This window comes from Lactuca sativa, chromosome 3, assembly GCF_002870075.4.
Source record: "Lactuca sativa cultivar Salinas chromosome 3, Lsat_Salinas_v11, whole genome shotgun sequence".
NCBI lineage: Eukaryota > Viridiplantae > Streptophyta > Magnoliopsida > Asterales > Asteraceae > Lactuca > Lactuca sativa.
Window position 1 is genome coordinate 84,085,543 of NC_056625.2, and position 16,023 is coordinate 84,101,565.

The window sequence follows — 16,023 nt, forward strand, 5'->3', positions numbered from 1 at the left end:
TTGGACCGGTTTCAAAATAGTCAATTCTTTTTTCGAGTTGGACAGCATCAGACCGTTCCAGTATTTTCGATGCGGTCTCATTTTAGACCGGCTCCATTTCGTTTTTTATTAGACCGTTTTTTTTTTTTTTTCATTTCGGGTGGTAATACTGCTTCAACCCAGGTTCCCAGGGCTACTATTTGGCCAACATAGGGCTACCGTGAAAAGGGCTAACATTACAGTCAAAAAGGCGGGCCATTATGGTTGGGCTTCTTGGAAATGGGTTGTGCTGTCATTTTTTAGCCACTTTAGTCGTGGTTTTGCGATAGGACTCTAATAATTCTAAACAGGACACTAAGTTATTTTTTTTAAGCCTTTTTGCTGTAACATATTCACTTGGGCTATTAGATAATTTATTTTATTGGAAATAAGAACAGTATACCAAATAAATGTATTGGCCTTGTAATTCTTCGGTTTGAATTGTGACTGTTTTATCGTCAACTTGGTTAATATGCTGTTATAAATGAAATTCACTTTTAATCCTTGACTTGTCATAATTAAAATCTTTGTAATGCATATATAAAAGGATTAATATCATGAATTGCTAATAAAATATTTTATACTACTCATTCAAGGTTTTTTTTTTTTTTTTTTTTTTTTTTTTTTTTTTTCATTTTAATGTTTGTAAGGATAATTGTAATTGTGATTAAAATCTCATGCAATCCATTACATCATAAAACGTATTTATACAAATATACATCAATGGGTCAAGGGCCACATATGGCTACTCAACTAAATACATAGAAAGTACATCAAAATATATACGTTAACAGCCCCCCGCAGTTTGAACGAGCGTAGGATCACGAACGTTCAAGTTGGACCGAAAATCAAGGAACAAACTCGAAGGAAGACTTTTCGTAAAGATATTTGCATATTGTGACTTGGAGGGAACATGAAGCACACGAACCTGACCCGTAGCGACCATGTCACGAACAAAATGAAGATCAATCTCAATATGTTTGGTTCGTTGATGTTGAACTGGATTCTGAGACATATAAACAACACTGACATTGTCGCAATAAACAAGAGTAACCCGATGGGTAGAATAATGAAGCTCAAGAAGTAAATTACGTATCCAACATGTTTCTGCAACTGCATTAGCAACACCGCGATACTCTGCCTCGGCATTAGACTTGGAGATAGTGTGTTGACGTTTAGAAGACCAGGAAAGAAGATTGTGTCCTAAAAATACACAGTAACCAGAAGTAGAACGTCGAGTGACAGGACAGCCAGCCCAGTCGGCATCCGAGTAGGCAACAATGTCTTGAGAGTGAGAGCTAAAAATCTGAAGACCATGATCAAGTGTACCACGAACATAGCGTAAAATGCGCTTCAAGGCTGTGAAGTGAGGCTCACGAGGATCATGCATGTAAAGACAAACCTATTGAACTGAATATGTAATGTCAGGCCGAGTGAATGTGAGATATTGAAGTGCACCTGCCAGACTACGATATAGAGTAAGGTCTTGGACAGGAGGCCCCGAACCATCAAACTTAGCAGACAAGTCAGCAGGGGTAGATACAGATTTGCAGTTGAGCATAGATGCACGATCTAGTATCTCCATGGCATATTTTCGTTGAGACAGAAATAAACCGTCGGCAGTTCTAACAGCCGAGATACCCAAAAAATAATGGAGATCACCAAGATTAGACATGGAAAACTCAGTCCCAAGTATGGATGTAATATGAGACAAAAGCTGTGCAGAATTACCAGTGAGAACAATATCGTCCACATAGAGAAGTAAGTATGCAATGTGGGTACCCCGTATGTAGATAAACAAAGATGAATCACACCTGCTATTAGTAAAACCAATACGAGAAATAAATGTTGTAAAGCGCTGAAACCATGCCCTCGGTGCCTGTTTGAGACCATAAAGTGATCTCTGAAGAAGACATACATGATGAGGCCGAGACGGGTCACGAAAACCAGAAGGTTGTTACATATAGACTGTCTCTTGAAGATGACCATGAAGAAAAGCATTTTTTACATCAAGTTGTCGTATAGGCCACTTATGAGTGACTGTAATGCTCAGGATGGTACGAATGGTGGTAGGTTTAACAACAGGGCTGAAAGTTTCATCACAATCTATTCCGGGTCGCTGACTTCGTCCATTTGCAACAAGACGAGCCTTGTAGCAAGAAAGAGTACCATTGGCAGTCAACTTCTTTTTAAAAAGCCATATACAATTAATAATGTTCGCATTTGTAGGACGAGGAACAAGGGTCCATGTTTTGTTTTCCATTAAAGCCATATATTCTTCTTGCATAGCTTGGAGCCAGTTCGGATCTTCAAAGGCTTGTGAGTAAGTACGAGGAAGAGGAGACTCAGAGTCAATATGGAGATTTAGGCGTTGAATAGGTTTCTTAATACCACGTTGTAGCCTAGCGACCATGGGATGAGTAGAAACCGTTGGATCAAGTTGAACAATGATATCTGGAGGAGGAGAAGTAACATCAGTTGGAATAGGAGGGCTCTCGGCAGAAGAAGAAGGAGAGCCAAGAGATGGAGATGGAGAGTCAGGAGGGGAAATGGTGTGAGTATTTAGAGACGATGATGGCTCGGGAGTTATAATCAGGGGGTTGTGATCCTCGAGAAAAGAATACGAAGGAGCAGAGTTAGGAGTCATAGAGCCAAAAGGAAACACGGTTTCATCAAACACAACATGTCTGGATATGATTATTTTCTTAGAGTGAAGATCAAGACATCGATATCCTTTATGAGTGGAAGGATATCCAAGAAAAACGCATGGTGTAGATCGAGGAGAGAGTTTGTGAGGAGACTCAACATGCGGGAAACATAGACATCCAAAAACCCGAAGGTGGTGATAGGTAGGGATTTTGTTATAGAGTTTGAAAAAGGGAGTGTCATTGTTAAGAATGGTGGAGGGAAGGATGTTGAGAAGGTGTTCTGCCATATGTAAGGCTTCAACCCAATATTCGGGTGGAAGACGAGCATGAAAAAGAAGAGTATGAACAACATTGTTTATGGTGCGTATCATACGTTCCGACTTTCCATTTTGTGGAGATGTGTGTGGGCAGGAAAAAAGCATTTTAATACCATGAGTGTCACAAAGGTTTTGGAATTGTTGATTATTGTATTCACCTCCGTTGTCACATTGAAATTGTTTGATGTCGGCATTAAATTGATTTTTAACAAGAGCACGAAAATGAATAAATTTGGAAAAAACTTTAGATTTTGCACGTAAGGGATAAATCCAAACAAAATGAGAATAATTGTCAAGAAAGAGTACATAATATTTAATACCACTATAACTTGCAATCGGCGAGGTCCACACATCGGAGTGTATTATATGGAACGGAAATAATGAAACAAAATTTGAGATATTAAACGGTAACATGTTTCCCAAGTTGACAAGGTTCACATAAAGTAGAAATTTTATTTGACGAACAGGAAATAAAATGATTATCAACTAAATGCTTGAAGACATGATGACCGGGATGACCAAGACGGTGATGCCAAAAAAGCGGAGCAATAGTGAGAAGTGCTTGAGGAGATGGAGTGGTGACAGGATAAAGATCTCCGCTGCTATTACATTGCATGAGAACTTGTTTGGTTTGTAAATCCTTCACAGAAAAACCAAACGAGTCAAATTCAATTGAACACGAATTTTCACGAGTAAAGGAACGAACAAATTTAAGGTTTTTAATGATTTGAGGTGTGATTAAAACATTTTTCAAAACAAGAGTACGATACGGATTTTGATAAGGAAGAGTGGAATGACCGACATTACTCACGGGTATCGAAGATCCATTACCAACTAAAACCGATGAAGAAAAATTATGCTTATTGGAAGGTTTAGTAAGTATACCTGCATCTTGATGAAGATGGGTGGTAGCTCCTGTATCCATGTACCACCCTCCAGTACCCGGATCAACCATGGAAGTGGTTTGGAATGCTTGTGGAATACTCGTTGGTTGTTGAAACATATGTGGAGGGTGGCTGATCAACGCTTGAGGATGAGGGTTGGAGAGAGCAGGTGACCCAAAAAACTGATGATGTTGGGCTTCTTGCTGTGGCCCACCTGGAAGAAGAGGCATGTGGGCTGATTGAGGTTGGGCCAAAGGCTGTTGCAACATTGCTGATGGACTCGGTAGAAGACCAGGTTGAGCCTGGTCATGATGCGACAGAGGGTACCAGCCGTACCCCCAACCAGAAGGTACAGCCGCCGGATATTGTTGCTGACGTGAACCCCCAGTAAACCTGTTGCCATTGCGACCTCCTCGACCGCCACGGCCATTCCGGCCACCAGATCGACCGCCACGGTAATAGTTACACTGATTGGATGAGTTGGAGTTGCCATCAGTGGCGAGAATTATGGGAGAAGAGCCGTGGTCAGAATGAGTGGGAGTGAGAGTAGTTTGTCGCTGCTGATATGGAAGTATTTGGCGTTCTTCAATCAATAACATGGACCGCATTTTCATGAAGGAGGGTAGAGGATCACGATGTCGTATGGTAATAGCAATGTAATTATATTTGGTAGACAACCCATTGAGAGCATAGGAAACGAGATTGATCTCAGGGACCGAATTTTCTAGATTTTCAAGCAAATCAGCAAGAGTCTTGATACGAGAACAATAATCACTGATAGATGAGTCTCCTTGACTGATGTTTCGGATCTCACTGTCAAGTTGGATGGAGGTAGTATGCTTATTTTCTCGGAAAAGTAGTTCCAGGCGGTTCCAAACGCCATATGCAGATGAGTTTTTCTTTAGAATCATGTGGAGAAGAGGTTGGGACAGCTTGCTGTAGATCCAAGATTTGACAATGGAGTCCAAACGTTCCCATTCTTCAGTGGGTTCAGGAGACTTGTCGGTGGTGGGAAGAAGATGTTTGGAGAGACCGTATCCCTTGCAATGAGTTTCAAACAGCTCACGCCATATGTCATAATTCATTCTTTCAAGATCAAGAACTAGCGGAACTGCATGTTTGATGTTAATGGAGGAAGAAGGTTTGTCAAGAAGAGAGGCAGAAGAGGATGAATCACTGCTCGTCATGATTGATGCAAGAAAGGGAGGGAAACAAAATCGAGAATAGGAAGAAAAAGGAGAGATAACTAAGCGGCTAGGGTTCTCTGATACCATGTAATTGTGATTAAAATCCCATGCAATCCATTACATCATAAAACGTATTTATACAAATATACATCAATGGGCCAAGGGCCACATATGGGCTACTCAACTAAATACATAGAAAGTACATAAAAATATATACGTTAACAATAATGACTTACAAACATTGTTTAAAATATACATAAAATATCGTTAAAGCTTATTTTACCGGTATAATCTTGTTAAATACAAATTTCCTTTGAGCCTAGACACACTAATAGACAGTATCTTAGAGACACAATAAGAGACACAATATATCCTAAGTAACTCTAAATTTTTCCAAGAGTAAAAAATAATAGTTATGTTAAATACAAACTTCCCTTAACCCATACACAATAGTAAATAATAGTAAAATGTTCAGTTAATACACAATAGTAAATAACTAGAGTTAGAAATTCGTGATGCTATGGAAAATTGTGTATATCCTTTTGGATTGTGAAAACGTATATTTAAAAAAAAATGTTTTTTTATGTCTTTGAAATCTTACATGCATGAAAACAAGAATATAAAAAAAAATTAGAAAATAAATTTCTAACAATTTGTAAAGTCAAAGAACCGAAGTTGTAAAAAAGGTTGTAGAAATAACTTCTTAAAAAAACGACTCTGTAAAACCAAAGTTGTAAAAATACTTTAAAATAAGTTGTAAATATTTTTTGTAAAAAGAGTAAGTTCAAAAAAAATCACACAAAAACAAAGTTATAAGAAAAAGGGGGCATTTTTGTATACATAAGCAAATTTGCAGCAAAAGTTTGAAGTTGGGTAAAAGTTGTAAATTAGTAAAGTTTGATGGGTCGGGTAGGTAGGACCCGGGTTGACCCGTTGGGGACAAGATGGATAGTTGGGACTTGGAAATAAGGATCACTGGATCAGGTTATTTTAATAAGAGTAAAAATAGTACATGTAGCAAACTTTCTTTACATCCTATTTTATTTAGATAAACAATTTAAGTTCTGTATTTTTATTTTCATTGTCATCATTTCAATTTATTAATCTGATTTATTACAATTTACAATCACATAATATAAGATATGCATTATTTATAGTAACTATTATTATTAAAAAAATCTCATTAACAACTTAAAATGATATAAAAAATGTTCAAAAAATGCAAAACTTCTCTCACGTATAGATTTCATGTTTGTATAATCTTTTTACCATCTATTAATCCACTACTACAATATTTTTTGTAACAAAAATGTATAGTTTTAAATAAATAATCATAAATATGCTAATCACAGATTGTAAAAAGCATATTGTTTTAAACTTAACAAGTCAATTTACATATATCATGTTAGCAAGATACTATATGTAATAATCAAATCAACATATTAATGCACCCTAAAAGAGCCAAAAACATGATCATGACACCCAAGTTCTTGTTTTACAAGACACGTTGGAAAATAAACTTCAACATCATTATTACCTTTCCAAAAACTCCCAAATCCAAACTCACCATTTCTAGAGAACTCCTCCAACACCTCTTCAACCTCCTCCATACACCCATCGATTCGAGAACTCTCAACTTGATCAGCTCGACCCTTCATCAAGTCTCTTGGTTTCTGACACCCGACAACTTCTTTTGCGCAACGTGCCACTTTCACCCCCACTACTTTCCCACCATGACGCATTTGGTCCGTAAACTTTCTCTTGATGTATCGTATTGTTCTCTTGAGCAATTTGGTGGGAAGCTTTAGCAAGAAGAAAACTAGAAGTTGTAGCATCAAGCATTGACAACAACAAGATAAGACAAGACAATCAGCACCAATCATGTTCCAATCTTGTTGTTCCATGGTTTGAAAATGAAGGAAGGGGAAGAGGAAAAAAGAAATGGAAGAAATGGAGTCATTGCTTTTTGATGAAAATGGGTTCTCTCTTTTCTTGGAAGATGGTGTTAAAAATGGTGGAAACAAAGAGTAGAGTGTAAGCAAACATGTAGTTGTGTGAATGGAATAGTTTGATAGCCTTTGTTTCGTTGCTTCCATTGGTGGGTTACCTCCCGATTTTGGTTGATTTTAGGGCGGATCTTGTCCCCCTTTTTATGGATTATTTTGTTTTATTAACATATAATTTGAATTTATTTACTTAAAATTATTCAACTTGGAATTACATGTGGAGTTATTCATTCTCAAATTTTAGGTACCCACCAAATCTTCATTTACCCAAATACAACCACTATGAACAAATGGCAGCGAACTAGCGATTTCACCTTTTTTTTTTTTTTTTTTTTTTTTTTTTTTTTTTTTTGTAATCCCTAATTTAAACGCCTTTCGTATGGGTCAAAATGTTTTTGAACAGTTTAAAATGTATTTTCAAAACACTAAAGACGCTCGTGGAAAATAAAGTCCCAATGTTTTACAAAATGACCAAAGTTTAGAAAAACGTTCCAAAAGGAATATCACAAAGGTGTATCAACTCAATATACATAACATAAGCAATAAGCAAACCACTACAAACATTGTTGCCTTATAAAATCAACAACATTCTTAAACATCATCACTTGATAATTTGTCATAAATACATTTCAAAATACATAGTTTAGACTTGGGAAGCCTAGTCAATAAAAAGTAGATTTAAAAGTACACGTCATAAAAAAAATTGTTCTATAAATCAATAAAATGGTAAAAGTACGTTTTTTTTATACTCCAAGTTATCAAAACCGCTAACATGGGAAAATAATACGGTCAAAAAAATTATAACTTAATAATTACATCAAAACTGTCAAGTGACTAAAGCAATAAAATGATAAAAAATACAAATGCTATTAAAAAAAAAACTGCACTTATAATAAATTAACCAAAAGAATGGGATCAGGGTAAAGTAACCCTACACATGTTTACTTACAGGACTCAAGAATGTGCAGCTTTAAAAAGAAATAAATAAGCATACTATACACTATCTGACTATGGAGCCTACATACAGAACCCTAACCATGGCTGGTGAAAATTGAAAAGTATAAAAAAAAGTCTCAGTTTTTACTTTTTACCTTTCGTTACTACCATTAGGGCCAACACTACCTTGAGTAAAAAAATCTGTGCTGTAATTTTGACTTCCAAATGCCATTCTGTTAAAAAGTCTTATCTCTGCGGATTGTTGTGCAGAGTTAAATATTTCACTTTCTCCAACTCGCATTCCGTTGCTTAGATCTTCAGTCTCCATGCTCTCGAATGCTCTCACTATCTGTAAAAATTTAAATGATTTTTTATTTTTTTAATTGATATAAAAATAGTAATTAATGGGGTTTCATTTATTTGTGTATTACTTGTCCCATGCGAGGTCTTTTTGCAGCAGAGTGTCGTACACATGCAGCTGCAGCTTCAATCATGTGAAACATCTCTTTTGCAACATAGTTTGTTCCAAGCTTTGGGTCTACTAATACTTCAAAGTCTTCGGTTTCAAGTGCATGACTAAGCAAAGGTCTAGCCTGTAAAACTTATGAATATTAGTAATATATAAAAAGTTAAAAAAAAAAAAAAATTATCAAATATTTATTTACCCATTCAACGAGACTTTCATCTCCTAAAGGTTGAGATGCATCTACGGGTTTTCGCCCTGTGATTAGCTCCAAGAGAACAACCCCGAAAGAATACACGTCAGATTTCTCGGTTAATTTCCCACTTGATGCGTATTCTGGCGCCATGTATCTGGAATTCATTTAAACAAAATTACCATTTTGCCCTTTTGACAAGTAGTTGAACACTTTAATTAAACTAAATGGCTAAATGCATACCCAAAAGTTCCCATAACGCGTGTTGTTATATGAGTACCTAAATCTGCAGCTAATTTCGCTAGCCCAAAATCAGAAACCTGTGAAGTAAGGAAGTTTTAAAAATAAATAAATAACCGATTCTTGAAAACAAAAGTAGATAAAAAAAAATTGAAAAGAAAAAGATGTACCCTAGCTTCGAAGTTTTTATCTAGTAGAATATTTGATGATTTGATGTCTCGATGAATAATTCGTGGATGACCTATATAACAATATAAGATTGAATTTTAATGTATAAAAAAATATAACAAAAAAAAGAAAAAAAAATTGTTTACTTACAATCTTCATGCAGGTAAGCAATACCCCTTGCTGCACCAGATGCAACCTTCACACGAGTTGACCAATCCAAAACCACCTCTGACCCTACAAAAGTCATTAATTCAGAACTTAACTAAATAAGTGACAAAATGTATGTGGATAATTAGATGAAGGAGAATATACCATGAAGATGGAAGTAAAGTGTGTTGTTAGGGACATATTCGTAAACAAGCAATCTGTTGTTTTCAGAGACACAATATCCAACAAGTGAGACTAAATAACGATGATGTATTCGACCAATAATTTCCACCTCAGCAGTGAACTCACGTTCCCCTTGTCCACCTCCAATTTTTAACTCCTTAACTGCTACTTCAGTCCCATCAACCAAACACCCTTTGTATACATAACCAAATCCACCTGACCCTAAAAGATTCTCAATTGAAAATCCATTTGTTGCATTGAAAAGATCTTGGTATGTCAACTTTGGTCTTGAGTTTGTTAATCCACCTGTGTCTGGTGGAGTGTATATGAATTGGTTTGCAGATTGGTTTCCGTTTTCTGATGTGTGGATCTTTAGTAGACCTGAATCTGTCATTATAAATTATAAATATTTTTTCAAATTCGTATATATATTTTAAGAATGCAATGTAGTACCTGACTTAGGTGAATTGGTCATTGAGGTTGGGAGATTGTAGAGTTCATTGCGTGTGGAAATTTTTTTCTTTCGTTTGATAATACAGCATGAGACTGTTATGATGACTGTGAGGAGGACAAGGGCTAGAACTGCTGAAATACCAATTATACCCCCGGTGCTAATGCCTCCATTGTTGGATGGGGTGTTGGGACTTGAATCGTTGTTGCTTGGGGTTCCTGGAGGGGAGGGGAGGATTGTTGAAGGTGATGGTGGTGAAGGAGGAGGGGAGGGTGTGTTTAGTGGTGGTGGTGAGGGGGTGGCAGGACGGGGGGTGGTTGTTACTGGTGGTGGTGGTGGTGAATTTGTAGGAGGTTCAGAGGATGGGGGAGTACGTGGTGGTGGACGTGTAGTTGTTGGTGGTGGGGATGAGGATTCTGGTGGTGGTTGACTGGAAGATGATGGTGGAGGTGACCTTGGTGGTGGAGTAGAAGATGGCAACGGAGGTGAAGTAGTTGGTGGTGGGGGTGAGAGTGAGGGTGGGGATCTAGTGGAAGGTGTACGTGGTGGTGGGGGTGACCTAGACGGGGGATTAGGTGATGATGGAGGTGGAGACCTGGTCGGTGGAGGAGAGGTTGTTGAAGGTGGTGGATTGGTCAGTGGAGGAGAGGTTGCTGGAGGTGGAGGAGAGGTTCTTGAAGGTGGAGGAGAGGTTGTTGAAGGTGGAGGATTGGTCGGTGGAGGAGAGGTTGCTGGAGGTGGAGGAGAGGTTGTTGAAGGTGGAGGATTGGTCGGTGGAGGAGAAGTTGTTGAAGGTGGAGGATTGGTTGGTGGCGGAGAGGTTGCTGGAGGTGGAGGAGAGGCTGCCGGAGGTGGAGGAGAGGCAGGTGGAGGTGAAGAATTGGTCGGTGGAGTAGGTGAGGATGGCGGTGGAGGATTGGGCGGTGGACTGGTTGAAACAGGTGGAGGAGCAGACATGGTCGGCGGTGTTGATGGAGGTGGGGAAATAACTGGCGGAGGAGGTGATGTCGGCGGTGGTGATGATGGAGGAGGGGATGACGTTGAAGGGGGTGGAGATTGGGTGGTTGGTGTAGGAGGAGGCGATTGAGACGGTGGGGATGAAGTAGAAGGTGGACTAGAGTTAGGTGCTGGCGGCGGCAATGGAGTAACGGTGACTGGTGGAGAGTTTGGCGACGGTGATAAGCTTGCCATTCATAATATCAAAATCAAATACAACACGAAAGCAAGCAACAATAGACAATCTAATCTCTGTAATCAACAAATTTCTCATACATAAATCCGCTCAAATCCCAAAATGTTGAACTCTCTAGGTCTCAAGTTCATCACTTTAAGTCTTGAACGCAAAATACATTCTCAGAGACAAATCATCAAACACCTTCGGTGCAATTAATCTATCTCAGTACAATCAAAGCAACAGGAGAAAAACCCCAGATGAATCTAGAAGAGTTATTACTAGATTTAAGCATCTCGACCACAAAATCAACAGATGACATCTTACCTTTTCCCCTTGTATTTGACGACTTCAAGAGTTTCCTCGAATCATCAACTGTATAAACGCGGTTTCATTGAAGCAAGATCTAAAAATCCAAAACGCTAGTGACAAAATCACTGCGCTACAAGTGTCTAATACTGTCAGGTAAAAAGTGGGAAATATTCTTGATTTTGTTTAGTAATATTAAATTTGGGCGTTTTGCTTGAAATAAACTTCAAGATCAGCAGACGATGGATGATTGCGACTTGCACACGCCAAAATGTCAGCGTCGACTAATCAAAACAACCGTTTTTTGAATAATTAATAATTCATAAAATAGCAAACTTTGAATAGTTCTTCGAGGACCCCCCGTTAACGTCTTCAAACTCTAATTTTGATGTCTTACTTACATAAAGTCATACGTATAATTTATAACTAATAATGTTTACTTTCAGATTTAGGTAATGAAATTGAAAATCATTGATTAATAAGTAAAGTACCTAAAATAACCCGGATGCTTAATAATACATATATAAGACATATTCAAATTGGAATGTTGATAGATTTTAGATTTTAGACACGCCTTAACTAGTGAACATGATTTATGTCGTAGTCAAACCGTCATTTCCGATTAGTCAACCTACAAGATAAAAACAAACATTACCACTTTCCGAGAGAGATGTCTTCGAACAACTCCGATAGGTAACTTTCTAAGGTGCTGTTTTTTTTTTCTAAAAATATCTTCTGACCACTTATTGCTACACCGTGCAACATTTGGCCATTCGCAGCTGTTTGTTTTTCAGAACACTTCTGACTTAAAAACTGTTGTGCGTGTGCTGTGTGGCGCAACACTAGACCATCCACTTCAAACATCTTCACATATTACTTTAACTTACTATAACAGTCTGCAAACGTTAAAAAACAAACAAATTTTTTATTAAATGTTGCACCTGTTTGGTCTACCTCTTCTGTTACAGAGAGTTGCAGAGGTGGTCTGCAGACTTCAACATTTTAGCTTCGAAAAAACAAACAACACCTAACTCATATCAGAATGTAAAAAACAAATGTATGTATGATTTAAATTTGAATTAGGAGCTTTGTTGATGTGAAATTAGTACTTGTAGCATTTCTATAGAATAATGTTTAATTATGATCTTGATAGCATATTGTTAGATGAATGTCAAGGATCTTGTGGTTTGATTTGGTAAATCAACGTGAAATTACTCATGTTGAGGATAAATTTGTTGTATGAGTCTATTGTTACTATCTTGTTTTTTAATTTCTAGTCTATCCATAAGACTATATGGGAGTTAGTTAGATGGTTATGTGATCTTTAGTTGGCTTTCACACCAATGTAATATATTCTCTTTTTTACTAGTTTTTGCTAGTTTTTAATAATATTTAACAAAACACCAATGTAATATATTCTCTTTTTTACTAGTTTTTGCTAGTTTTTAATAATATTTAACAAAATCATACCATCAGGTGGGAGGATCTTGTTTTATCCTTAGATGATTTTTCAAATATCAATAGAGCAAAATCTCACTGGTTCCTTGATATTAGGTAGTTAAGTGTTTTGGTGCCTTGAGCTTTAGGTAGTACTTAATAAGGTCTTTGGTGGGCACTGTTTGGACTTCACCTGTGTTAGAAATTAGGTAGGGTTTACAGTGGAGATTTGGATACCCGTGTAAATATTTTTCGAACTGATATTTCTACCATATGTATAGGTTACAAGAAACTCAATCTAGGATAATCTCAAGGTGATACTTACAAATCTAGACATAGAAAACGTAAGCCAAATTGCTAGAAGTGTATAAGTTTGTATGAAGAAAACGAGAGTTAAAAAGGTGTCATGCTTTCTCCTCAAGAGAAGAGTCGTTTATATAAGAAACGAGATGTAGGGTTTCATCTTAGGGTTAGCCATCATGGGTTTCTTTAGAAACAAGTAAAGGGAATCCGGAATTAATGAGGAAATCAATGGTTCCCAAAGGGGCGTCCCCTGGCCCCCAACTTGTCATCGAACCGGCTTCTAGTTTGATCTTATACATGTGTGCACTCCACACACACCCAAACATATATTAGAGTACAAATTACAAGGCTCCTTAACTCACATGTAAGTTCTAATTATACAAAATGACCTAGTAACACTAAAATCACCAACAACCTAGTTGTTTAATGTTTGTCCTTCCGACATTTTGTGGTTAAGCTTCGTCTTCTCCCTCTATAGTGAGCCTCACATAAACCTTCAAGATTTTAGCTTAAACAAGTACAACATTACATTTATAAGAGAAATAATAGGCATTAACGATGCAACATGAAATTTATCACAATTTTACGAACATGGGGAGAACATTTAGTTAAAAGGTGTCTATTTGATTATGAGTAAATTACATTAGGTCTCCAAGTATAGTTGCTTCCTAAATTTTTGGTCCTAAAATGTTTTCTTTTCCAATTTTTGTTAAAAATTTAATGTTCTATAACGATTTTGGCCGATATCCAAATAAAATGACTATATTATCATGTATCATATTTTTTCACAAAATTTTATTGTTAGTTAATTACGAGTCAATTATTCTATTATGTATGTCCTTTCAACACCCCCTTCTTCTAACATGCCAATGTTAGCAATCCAAAATGAGATCCAAATAATCATTGTTCTTTGACATTAGCATAGAACTAACAAGATCTTCGGTACATCAATACAACAACAAAAAGTGATGGCTACAAAGGCAAGTGAGAGAAATATGAACAATGAGATTGTTATGACTGAGAGATAGGTATGTATGAAGATAGTCAGTAAGCATTATAAATAGCTTTTGTCATGAAATGTAGTTTTCTAGAGGAAGACATTGAATCCATTATTTACGTTTTTTCCCAATTTTGTTGAATTTGATCAGTCTTTTAGTTCCTCTAGGAGTACCTTCTAGTACTAAGATCAATCTGAATGAAATTTCTATCTGGTTCTCTTTATCTATAATTAAAAGATTAAAGACGGAGATCTAAAGCTAAATATCGATGTAGGTTTTTTAATTAAAAAACTCATTGCTAACAAACAACCTTCCCCTCTCTCCATGTCTTATTTTTATCAAGTAGAACCAGTAAATGTCCAAAGCCCTCCTTTATGGGGTTTTTATAATACAACTTATACTAGTAAAACGGGTTTCAACTAATCTTAAACCAAAAAATTAACCTTCTTACCACTAATATGGCCCATATTGCGTTAGCGGAAACCCTTATGGTTATTTAATTCAACCTTGCATTAAATACAATGTATATTTTTAGTAAAAGGAATAATATTTACCTTTTTTCCAAATTATATATCCTCATAAAAACTATTTTAAGGTTAGACCAATAAGGATTTGACACTTATGATGACCAAATATGAGAATGTAAATGAGAGAAAAAAAATCACTAAGGCTGGTAAGCAAGGCCGATGGAAAAGGGGAGGGGGGGGGGGGGCAAGGACCTGTGCTCAGGGCCTGGTTTTTAACGCCTAAATTTTTTTTAGTATATTTTCAGATGCAACCCAAATTTTCATGTAAATGTAGCCCAAATCTTGGTAGTTCCTAATCCTTAGTCTACACGCAGAACAGCAGGTTCAGCGAAGAGAAGCATTCATCAACCATCGTCGATTATCAGCTTTTATCAGGCAATCAATTAGCGCATATTATCAAATCGCAATAGTCTAAAAGGCAACATAAGAGAAGCATTGATTGTTCATATTAGGTAATGGATTATTCATATTAATAGCTTTATTAGTTTATAACTGGATGATGAACAATTAAACTTGAATCATTATAGAAATCAGTAATACAAAGCATAATGTTGAACTTGAAGTGTTGAATCATTATCGGTTAATTAGTTTACTATAATTCAGTTAAAATTGAATGGTGTTTATCTGATTGACTGATTGAATGTTGAAAGTATGTTGAAATCAAAAATCCGATTATATGATTTCATGTTGAAATTCTATTGAATGTTGAAATTGTGATTATTATCGGAAATCTGAAATTGTTTATGTGATTGAATGTTGAAATTTTGTTAAATTTCATGATGAAGTCTGATTGAATGGCTTCATGTTGAAAATCTAAATTCTAACTAAATGTTGAATCAGATTATATCATTATAATAGATTATCAGATTTTGAAATCAAATTATCAGATTATGTTTTTTGTATTTAGTTAAATATTGAAAGTTGAAAGTAATAAACTTGTAGTGATGAAGTCTAAACAACCATCCGGTAGTCAAAAACGTAAAAATAGAAAACTAGATGAAGAAAAGATAAAGACCGACGTTGGTGCTTTAGATAAGTTTATCCATAAACAACCTGTTGAAGAGCATGTGGAACACCAAGAAAATGTAGAAGTAGAAATAGAAGAGGCATAAGAGCAAAAGTCTATTAAAGAGCTTGTTGATATATGTGATCCAAGAAGGTGGGAAAAACTTAATTATGAGGAGCTTAAACTTTTTGTAACACCATAAATTTTCAAACAAAATTTTCATTTAAAATCACGTTAATCTCATTAGCACAATCACAAAAATCCCAAAAAATATCAAGTTATCAAAAACACATGTTCAAAAATTGTTTATGACACAATCCAGGATCCTCCAAAACATATCTTCAACTCGTGTGTGTACAATCAAGTTGGTGCCTTCCCGTGATCCTAAGAAGTAACTGAAACACATAACAAGGTAAGCACAAAGCTTAGTG

General features: G+C 36.4%; 3 protein-coding genes across 3 annotated transcripts; all 3 read right to left on the minus strand.

The window, feature by feature from the left end:
* Positions 1 to 3,198: 3,198 nt before the first annotated feature.
* Positions 3,199 to 6,328, minus strand: LOC111920348 (uncharacterized). Its single transcript, XM_023915919.3, has 2 exons — positions 3,869 to 6,328; positions 3,199 to 3,623 (listed from the first exon to the last, which is right to left on the minus strand). Exons 1-2 carry the CDS (start codon positions 5,139 to 5,141, stop codon positions 3,589 to 3,591), a joined length of 1,308 nt encoding a protein of 435 aa, XP_023771687.1. The 5' UTR covers positions 5,142 to 6,328; the 3' UTR covers positions 3,199 to 3,588.
* Positions 6,329 to 6,480: 152 nt separating this feature from the next.
* On the minus strand, positions 6,481 to 7,777 carry LOC111920349 (uncharacterized). The gene has a single exon (XM_023915920.3). The coding sequence runs from the start codon at positions 7,148 to 7,150 to the stop codon at positions 6,497 to 6,499; it is 654 nt and encodes a 217-aa protein (XP_023771688.1). The 5' UTR covers positions 7,151 to 7,777; the 3' UTR covers positions 6,481 to 6,496.
* A 152-nt stretch (positions 7,778 to 7,929) lies between these two features.
* Positions 7,930 to 11,572, minus strand: LOC111920347 (proline-rich receptor-like protein kinase PERK9). Its single transcript, XM_023915918.3, has 8 exons — positions 9,844 to 11,572; positions 9,373 to 9,777; positions 9,211 to 9,294; positions 9,063 to 9,133; positions 8,896 to 8,972; positions 8,662 to 8,809; positions 8,428 to 8,589; positions 7,930 to 8,345 (listed from the first exon to the last, which is right to left on the minus strand). The coding sequence occupies exons 1-8, from the start codon at positions 11,030 to 11,032 to the stop codon at positions 8,148 to 8,150; spliced, it is 2,334 nt and encodes a 777-aa protein (XP_023771686.2). The 5' UTR covers positions 11,033 to 11,572; the 3' UTR covers positions 7,930 to 8,147.
* Positions 11,573 to 16,023: the final 4,451 nt, after the last annotated feature.